The following is a 9682-nucleotide window of genomic DNA, read 5'->3' on the forward strand; positions in this document are numbered from 1 at the left end:
ATAATCTTTCATAATACCCTGAGGGGGCGAAAATATTTACAAAAAGAGGAAACACTATATCGAAAACATCGCTATAGCATTTTTTGACTTTTTGCTACACGAAAAATCAAATATTTATGCAAAATTTGCAGCTACTTTTCAAGAAAATTTCGGTTTCAACGAACCAAAATTACACGTAAGGCATTTGAAGGGAACGCTGCCGCTAGAATCATAATAAATTTTTTTCGCCCACTCGCTGAATTATAAAGCTTTTAAAGAAATTAAAGTAAATTTTATATGAGTTACTCTGGAAACTAGCTAGTGACGCACGTAAATACAGGATTTATCAAACAGCTAAAAGATATCAAGTGGTACATTTTTTTAGCTACCTTTTAGCAGGTCCATAAATTTATGGGCTGAAATTACGCCTACACTTCGCCTACACAACGTATGTAAGGTCATGTAAATTTCTAACCGGCAAGATGTTGCAATTTTTCCCGGCAAATGATCGAGAATCTCTAATTTGCTTTTAGCTGGGAATAATGTTTACGAAATGACACCATTAATATATAGCGAAAAACAAACAAATGTTTAGCCCGTGTAATATGCCGATTTAAAGGGTAAAGGTTTCGTGAGAAGTTCTTAGCTCTGCGGTGAACAGAGATCTGAAAAGAAAACTTAAGATGATTTGAATTATAAAAGAATCCTTCACTACAGCAACTATGTTAATTGCAATTAGTCTAAGTGTATTTTGGGGCGCGATTTCAAAATTAAGATTTACAAGTTTTATGAAGCTAGCAATGTAAAAAAAAACTTGATCCAACGGGTACTTTAACAAATAAATAAAGAGCTCTACCGAATGAAATCGACGCGTGTTGTAATACAATTGGAAGAAAGCTCGCGTGAACATATTTAAACAAGTCAAAAGAGAAATGCGACTCGCCGTTGTCAAGCTAGTAGATTTGAATGATTTTGCACCTGCCAAGCCGAAAGCCTATTTACAGAATTAAGACTGTAAGACTAACACATCTGACGCAATTTAGCATATCTCTCCTTAGCGAACAAGATTTAATTAAAATGCGGCCGAAGTACAGGGTAACAGTGTCGTTGAGACGAAATTAACAAGGCCGATGGCAATTTGGGGCCGGAGCAACACTTAAGTTTTCGTTTAAAGCTTTTAGCTCATTTTTTTTTTTTTTCAAGTCTAGCCCTGTCGCAAGTCGTTTTGAATATTGTTTCCACTTTTTGGACATAAAAGCGATATTAATGGTTGAGGAAAACTGCTTTTAGTTAGCGGCTGGTGTCAATGGGCTTTTTTCATTGGTGGGTTTCATTTACATCCGGCTACAATTGGTCAAATAAAAACATTTAGACCGAAAATAGGCTTCACTGGCTAATTTATGCACTACAAGTCCCCGTTGTTGTGCCGACGTCAAATTTAATGCCTTTTCCGTCAATTGCACTCTTTCCTGTCTCAAAACATCACTTACGGACTAGAATCTGAACATGGCTGGTCATTTATTAGCGACGTTTGAGTTCTAGAAACCGTTCAACGACCTTTCGACAAGCCAGCTTGGTTAGTATCCCTCGTTTTGCGAGTTAAAACACTGTTTACAAACTTAAACCCTTTTTCGCGGTTTAAATTGCGCTTGGAGACAACTTTATGGCGTTCGCGTTTGGAGATTCGTATTTGAAACTTCCGCCAATAAGCAAAGAAAGTTCAGTCGAAATCGATGGCGAAAATTCGAAGGGGGGATCACGAATTGTTCGTGATAAACATGGCTTGGTGCGACTGCCTCCGATCGTTCGCTTGGACTCGCTTCGATCGGCTTCAAGTGCATCAAGGTTACGAAGAGAGCCACAAAATGCAACGACAGCTGGAAACGAATCTGAGCTGTCAACATTAGGAGTGCCTTTAAAAATATCGCACAAAATGGAGAGTTTTAGGCACAGAAGCTCAGACAAACACAAAAGATATACTGAGAAACATGACGATGAAGCGAAATTAATTAAGGACCCAACTGCTGTGGAAACGATTGAAGGCGAAGACAGTTTTTTTGACGGCGAAGATTCACCGCGCGGGAAACAGAAAGCGAATCGCCCTCGCTTGGGGTATAACACCTTGCTTGATGAGTCTACCGATGAGGATTTTATGCCGCTCTACAAAGATTCGGGGATTCGCCGTCGGGGTAGCAGCACATTACAAACTTTGGGTAAATTAACGAGATCACACAGGCTGGCGAAATCTTCACCTGAATTATCTAATAGAAAGATCAATTCACGTCTGCGTGCAGAGGGAACTGTCAAGGAGAGCAACATGTCTTCGCTCGCGGCGGGTTTTCGGCCATCAAGCCGTTCCTGCTTTTCGCAGCCCCGGCTTTCTGTTCACGATATTGACGGCTCAGTTTTATCTCATCTTCAAAACACCTCGAAAATCGACGAGAAACCAAAAGAATACGGTAAGCGACGAAATCGTAGTAATCATAGGTGGCCAAATGATGAGGCTAACCAACCACAAAGCACCCCTAGCTCGCCTGTTTGCAGTGAATCTGCAAATAAAGAGATCAAGCAGAAAGGTCGAAAGTCATTAAACGATATTACGGACGCGCAACAGTTTTCTGACCGACGAAGACCTTCCTTGACGCCGAAAAAACAAAATTTAGTCCAGGAAAGCGAAGTGCTTAAAATTGAAGGGAAAAGCTGCCCGCAGAATGAGAGGGAAACGCAGCGAGATCGCGCGCACACAGAATGTCACACTGACACATTACATCCGCCACAACAAGGCGAAAAAAGACACTCTTTGTATGATTTGCAACAAATTTTAAGTTTGCTCCAAGAAGAGAATTTGAAGCGGAAGGCATCTTCAACGGCTTCGACGCCTCGGAATACAAGCGCGACATCGAACGCTAGCGATAAAAACTCAAATGCCTCTGTTTACGATTTAAGGGAGTTTCTGATGCTAGCGGCCGCCGAAGCATCGAATGCTAGTGCGGCGCAGCTGAAAAAGAAAACGAACACATCGTCGCATCTCCTACTGCCTGGCCAAGAGCGAGAGAGTGCGCGCAACGAACGAAAGGGATCAGTGTACGATTTAATGGAGTTTTTATCTCTAGGAAAAGTTGGTGAACCTGAGTCTGGCTCGGCGAGCGAAAACTCAAGTAGATCGACGTCCCCGAGAATTCCGTTATCCCCGCGCGGTTCCTCGGGTTCAAATGATTTACTTTCTGTTGCTAAGAACGCTGAAGAAGGGAGGCGCTCATCGACCTATGATCTTATTGAGTTCTTATCTTTGCCGCGTTCCGGGGGGAACTCCCGCCCTGATTCGGGACAGAGTAGTCCAGCTTCGCATGGCGATGAGCCTAGTGGAGTAGAAAACGAAGAAAAAGAGCTAGGAAGACACAAGAAAGAGAGCAGAAGCTTGTCTGTTTATGACCTAGCAGAATTCTTATGCATGACCTCCTCTATACCTCCGCTAGTTCGAGTTACTCCTTCGGAAGAAGAGCAGAGTGAGGCTAGTGCTGAATCGGAGGGGGCCCCGACGATAGCTTCAAACAAGCCCAGAGGATCGGTGTACGACCTGACAGAAATTCTGAATGTCCTGCAACATGAACACGACAAAAAACGAGAATCCACCTACAATCTGCAGGAAATTTTGAGCTATTATCAGCGAGAAGCTGACGAAACAAGCCAGCTCGCTTCTGCCACGGCTGATTCCCACGAGAAAGACACCCTCGCTTCCCCATCGCCCCCGATGACTGCGAGCAGTGGATATTCCACAGCTAGCGACACTGCGCCATCAACAAGCGCAAAGCACTTGGACACAAATACCCCCAACCGTCAAATGTCTGTTTATGATCTTAGAGAGTTCCTTTCGCTGTATGCCGCTCAGCAAAGCCAGCCAAATCAACAACAGCTCCCATCCGCAATGCTCAGACGGAAATTTTCCGGCGTTTCACAAAGCGGTGTAAGCATTCATGTCACAGACGAAAGCAATAGAAGCATTGACAGCGAAGTTTTCGAAGATGTTTTCCTTCCAGTGCCAGGGGCAGAAACCGGCCCATCTGATCCCTCGCGCAAGAGAAGCTCTATATACGATCTACGCGAGTTTTTAAGCATTTTAAACGCTGACGATTCTCCCCTTAGAAGAAGATTGTCTAGCGTTTCATCTGCATCGTCTAAATCTAGCGAAAGCGAATCAGAATCAAATCCCGGTACGAGCTCGCTAAAATCAGATGCAGCATCGCGGCCTCAGCTATCCCCGCGTCAAGATTCAGGCGGCAATATCTCTCTGTATGACCTAGGAGAGTTTCTTTCGCTTCTAAACACCGATGAATCCCCGCTGAGGCGAAGACTTTCGAGCGCAAGCGATATTATAGCTGGACAAGGTGACATGCGCGCTCGAACGCCGGTTCTTTCGAGAAGCGACTCGGAAAAGGGATTGTACAGCCTTGAAGAAATCCTAACGGTCATGAACGATCTTGGGCAAAAGAAAAACAGCGAAGGTGCGAGTGGAGAACTTCAATCTGATTCCGGGGAGGAAATAAGCATTAAAGTTCCAACGTTACATCCGAAAACTGATAACATAAACACGCAACCTTTCTCTGCTAGAAAGCGCTTACAGTCACAGCGCTCGTTAAACAGTGTCCCTGAAACATCTGAAGTTAAAATAAATCATTCGAATTCTTTATAGTTTTCACGCGCGACGTCTACAAGTTAAATGGCCTGTAGTGAAAAGGCTGTTTTTTTAACTTTACGACGATTTAATCAAACTGATTTGTTTGTACAAAAACAACTGCCAACTTGTTATTTCTGCTAAATTCAGTTGGAGGATCGTCGCGACATGAGGCTATAATGTAAAATAAGTCTAACTTCAGTTAATCTAAATATTTGACCATGCCCACGTTCGTAACATTGTACATAAAATGTAACACAGAAATAAATTTGTTAGTTTTAGATAGTCAATATAGTGGTCGCAATATGTTTTTTACCAGAGGAGCATTTCACCTGCCCAGCCAACTAGGAACAAGAAATTTACATAAACACCCTTAAACAAATTTCTCAACTTGCATCGATAAATGAATTAATTTGTGGATACGAAATGTAACACGAATGTAGGAAAATGAATCGAAGTTATCCGTAAAAAAATCAGCTTTTCCTGTAAATAAGACTTCAAAATCGAGGCTTTTCTTATGACAAAAATATTTGAATTCAAGAAATATTCTCTTTCTTCAGTTACTGATCAAGTTTAAAATGTAAATTCGTACGCCAAAAGTTATCCGTGTAAAAAAAAAACTGCAGCTTTTCCTGTCAATAAGACTTCAAAATTGTGCATTTCATGGAACAAAAAGTTGAATTGAAGGAATATTCTGTTCATTTTATTAGTTTTCTGACAAGTTTCAAATGTAAATTCGTACGCTATCCGGTGTCGAGAACTGATATGACAGAAGGTTTTATATCAGTATACATACTTTTAATACTAACTAATGTGTTTTGATTTAGAATTTTCCTCGAGTGAAAACTCCTTTGTTATTTCAGGCAAAACATCCGGCTGCTTGGCCTTTTTCTGACACTAAAAATAAAAACAACAGGCTATAATTATACTTCTATAAATAATAATAAACATTGTGATTTATGAAGGAAGCTAGAACCATCAATCAATTTCCTATTTTAGTTCACTTCACCTAAAAATACACTCCTAAAAATACCATCAGAATTGGTGAATTTACTATTTGAATTTTTTTCTATCATTTTTTTTAAACGGATTGCTCAGTTTGTCGCACGTCTTTTTGATGGCATTTGCGGGTGGATATTAGGAATGTCGTCAATGTAAATACCTGAATGTGAAAGCCTAGAAAAAGTGTATGAAAAAGAATAATATGCCTAATATGCCAGAAAACCATTTTTTAGCCCAGCAACAGAAAAAAACCCCGAAATATCCGTTAAGCAGTCTAAGAAATATTGTAAACTGTGAAATCTTTCCAGAAATAAAGACGCCTATAGAGCATTTTCCTGAATTGGTACATATTTTCAACAAGTTAAAGTACTAGTTATTATTTCAGTGACTAGCTTAGGATTGCAATTTCTGTTAAATTCACGAGCAAAAAAGATCAAACTCAATTAACATCAATTGAGTCAATTAAATTCGAGTAACGTCATTCATCTCAAACTTTGCCGACTACTTTTAGATTAATTCTGAAAAATGAGAAATTTTAAAAGTTGACAAATATAAATGAAGGTGACAATATTTAAATTTGCCTCCTTAAATGTCGGCTGTCTAGTTAGTTTGGCTTAAAACTTGCCATATAAATTTGCCTGATCGATCGGTGTAAAACAAGGACTTTGAAGCATGAATTTTTCTCGAAACTGACGCACTGCGCGGCTACTTTAAACGACTTAGGAAAGCCTTCCTTTTTGCCAGTTTTGATAATTTAAATATCGCATTGGATTAGTTTTATCCGTAATAACTCCATTTATCGAGTAATCTTATTTCACCAATCTGCTTTTGACGTAAGTTGCCGTTCTTCAATCGATATCTACCCCCGCAGTTTATTTATAAACTCGTAGGTCGACATAAGAGCCTTATGCAACTAAGAACTTTATTTTATAAGTTTGTGACACATTAAAATGTGTCAGCTATTCAAGCCTTGCCATTTTTCTCCATTTCTATTCATTTGTGCTCAGTCCATTCAGGCAATGCCCTCCCGTATTTCGATAAGCTCTTAAAATCCTTTCTCGCATAAAAATACTGTAATTTAAATCCTGTCATAATGCTCGACAGACGGTACATTCAGTTTTATCGTGGGTTGATAAGTGCAGTTTCAATGGTGGACGACGAACAATGGATAACGCCTCCGTAATTACCAGATAATGTATTCTTTTGACGTGGTTTAGAAATGGAAATACACCAGACCAAAAAGAACCTGAAGTGGAGTGAAAGCACTCTAGTCGTGAGTAACCTCACGAAATTAAAAAAAAATATTAGTAGAACGAACGGACAGCCAAGCACTTAAAATAAGAAATTGACTTTGTTCGTAATGCCCTTAGCAACAGTACGTAATACTCTTTAAACCGAACATGTAATAAACGTTTCGCTAATGGATCAAAATGGCCGAACTTCACCTCTTATTAGCCTGCGAATACAGCCGCCTCTCATTCGCGTCCCGCAACGAAGAGCGAAACACGAAGAGAGACGTCTGCGATTCACGGCCAGAAATTCCATACTGATGACGTAAATCTGTCCAGAATCCGGACAGGAGCGCTGATTGGTCAGCTAGTTAATTTACATAATGTATGCGAAATATAACACTTCATTACACGAACGGTAAAAAACCGGATGTTATTGCGGACTAAAAGTTGACCGGGGGAAGGATCGTGAAACTACACCGAAGCTATACCTTAGAATTTCTATAAAATCTATAATTCATATGTAATTGGGAAACAAAAAGAAACTGCTTTATAACAAGATGAACGACCTCAAAGATGTACAGAAAGGACGCGCCACAGCGGCCGTTAAAAATAGATCAATTTTGTCACCTTACTTTTATTGTTTACATAAAGGCAGCCGGCAAAACAAACAAGCAACAAAAATGTGAAATACAGATAACCTGAACGACCTGAACCATCCACAACCAAAGAATAAATGCTACAGAAAAACAGAATTTTAATTTGACAAACAGCGGGGAAAGAAGAAACTAACTCAGAAGAATTGTTATGATCGTTGCGGTATCGGTATTTACGGCCCAACACCTCCGATGAGTTGCGCTCAAGTTCCAAAACAATGTCATCTAGTGATTTCGCAGCTTATTTTTCCAAATTTTACTAATGTGCAACTCGTATAGGGATTTCTAATTTTCGCGATGAAGTTGTCCGGTGTAAATGACCCCTAAATGTGTCCTTAACTGCCTTGAAAGTGTTTGTGATCAAGCAAGTAATGTGCGGCTGAAAACAAAAAATATAATTATGCAAGACCAACTGCGTGTGCTGTGGGAAATGTAATTAGTGGTTAACGTCATCAGTATGGAATTTCTGGCCGTGAATCGCAGACGTCTCTCTTCGTGTTTCGCTCTTCGTTGCGGGACGCGAATGAGAGGCGGCTGTATTCGCAGGCTAACCTCTTATTTGACATGTAAATACTTAGTTAACACCTGTTTGGCGTTTAATTTTCGAACCATGCAGCCGCTGACCGATCGCAGATCATAGGGACCTTGAACTGTTAAATGTGTGGGTAGCCTTCGTAGGTGGTTGTCTTGTTGGCCTGTCTTTGATCTCCTCCGCAAAGGATAGGCTTCTGTTATATTCGCGTGAAAAAGCGCGCGTGAGACGGGGGCCTCTACAGAGGAGAAAGACAAGTGGACGCGCGAAGGCAAATTGGGCGGGTGGCATTTTGATCTATTTCAGGCTTCTTGTAATATTTTATTTTTCATTGATATGCAGTGTCCTCAGTTAACAACTCAGGCTAGATAAATGCACCTGTATTTAAATAAAGCATTTATTTACTTTCATTATTTTTTTCAATTTCTTGGTCTGGAAGAACATACAAAACTGAATTGATGCCTGTAAATATGCACGCTTTGCGGACCAGAATAATTCTTCCTTGGTAGTTTTGCGTAATGAAAACCATCTCAATTTAGAGAAAATAATTAGAGCCGCGTTGGTCTTTTCCATGACTAAAGGTGGATTTCCACTGACGCGTAAATATTTACGTACGTAAAACGTGCGTAAAAAAAAAATACGTAGGCAAATTTCCACTGTCGCGTAAAAAGTAATAAAAAGCGTTTCCTTTTTACGCGCGTTGAACGTGCGTAAATGCCCGCCATACTGAATTATCAAGTTGGTGAATAGAGTGCGTGATTGTCGGCCATATTGGAGGAGTGAAACAATAAATTGTTTTTCCTTTGGGAAAAAATCATTAACATTTTTATGCAAATATCTTGTTGTTTGACTCTTCCAACATGGCTGCCATGAAAACACTTTGTACCACACGCTAGAAAAAGAAATGCGTGAATATGACCAAGAGGCATTTTATAAATACTTCCGAAAGACACCATCAAGTAAAAGAAGATTTGAGGCGACCTTCCCGGATTCCCGGTTCAAAGCCTACGTGACCTGACGCCAGGCGTTTCCTTTCACTACTGCGTTCGTGTAATTTGGTTCTGTAGCCAGTTCTATAGATTATTTCTTGAAATGTTAAGACTTTCTCAATGAGAAGTGTTTCTACATCTGAATGTTTTCCCAAGTAAATCGATGGGCGATTTAAAACAAAATGGTTTTCCACATGGTAAGTGGTGTCATGTGATGAAATCCAAAAGTATGATTGGGTAAATCGTTGCGTAACCGCAGACAGCCGCGAAAAAGTTGAACTCGGTTCAACTTTTTTCAAAACCCCCAAAATCGCTACGTGCGTAAACGTGCGCGTCACGTGCGTAAATAACTGGAAAAAAAACGTGGCATTGGAAATTGGACAACGTTAATTCGACGCACGTAATCGCGCGCGTAAAATTTCATTTTACGTACGTTTATAATTTTTACGCGCGTTAACGTGCGTAAACAAAAACGCGGCAGTGGAAATCCACCTTAAGGCCGCCGTTTGAAAGAAATCGAGGGGGCGTTAATTTTCTGACACCTGCATGCCATCTTCTTTCATTGACGGCGCGAAGATCCGTTACTGATGCTCAGCGGTCAACCTCTCCAAACTACAGGGCCT

At 40.5% G+C, this 9682-nt stretch overlaps 2 protein-coding genes across 2 annotated transcripts in view; one reads left to right on the forward strand and one right to left on the reverse strand.

Annotated features, from left to right (window-relative positions):
• LOC144653540 (dual 3',5'-cyclic-AMP and -GMP phosphodiesterase 11-like) overlaps positions 1–9682 on the reverse strand; it is a 260413-nt gene that overhangs the window by 3955 nt on the left and 246776 nt on the right. The gene's annotated exons all lie outside the window — the stretch shown is intronic.
• Positions 1465–5240, forward strand: LOC144653498 (uncharacterized). Its single transcript, XM_078513490.1, has one exon. It carries the CDS (start codon positions 1643–1645, stop codon positions 4667–4669), a length of 3027 nt encoding a protein of 1008 aa, XP_078369616.1. The 5' UTR covers positions 1465–1642; the 3' UTR covers positions 4670–5240.

Source organism: Oculina patagonica, chromosome 5, assembly GCF_052425735.1.
Source record: "Oculina patagonica isolate OP01 chromosome 5, crgOcupat, whole genome shotgun sequence".
NCBI classification, from domain to species: domain Eukaryota; kingdom Metazoa; phylum Cnidaria; class Anthozoa; order Scleractinia; family Oculinidae; genus Oculina; species Oculina patagonica.

What these genes read in the sequence shown, in the direction of transcription:
- LOC144653498 (XM_078513490.1), top strand. Translation starts at nt 1,643, where the DNA reads ATGGCGTTCGCGTTTGGAGATTCGTATTTGAAACTTCCGCCAATAAGC.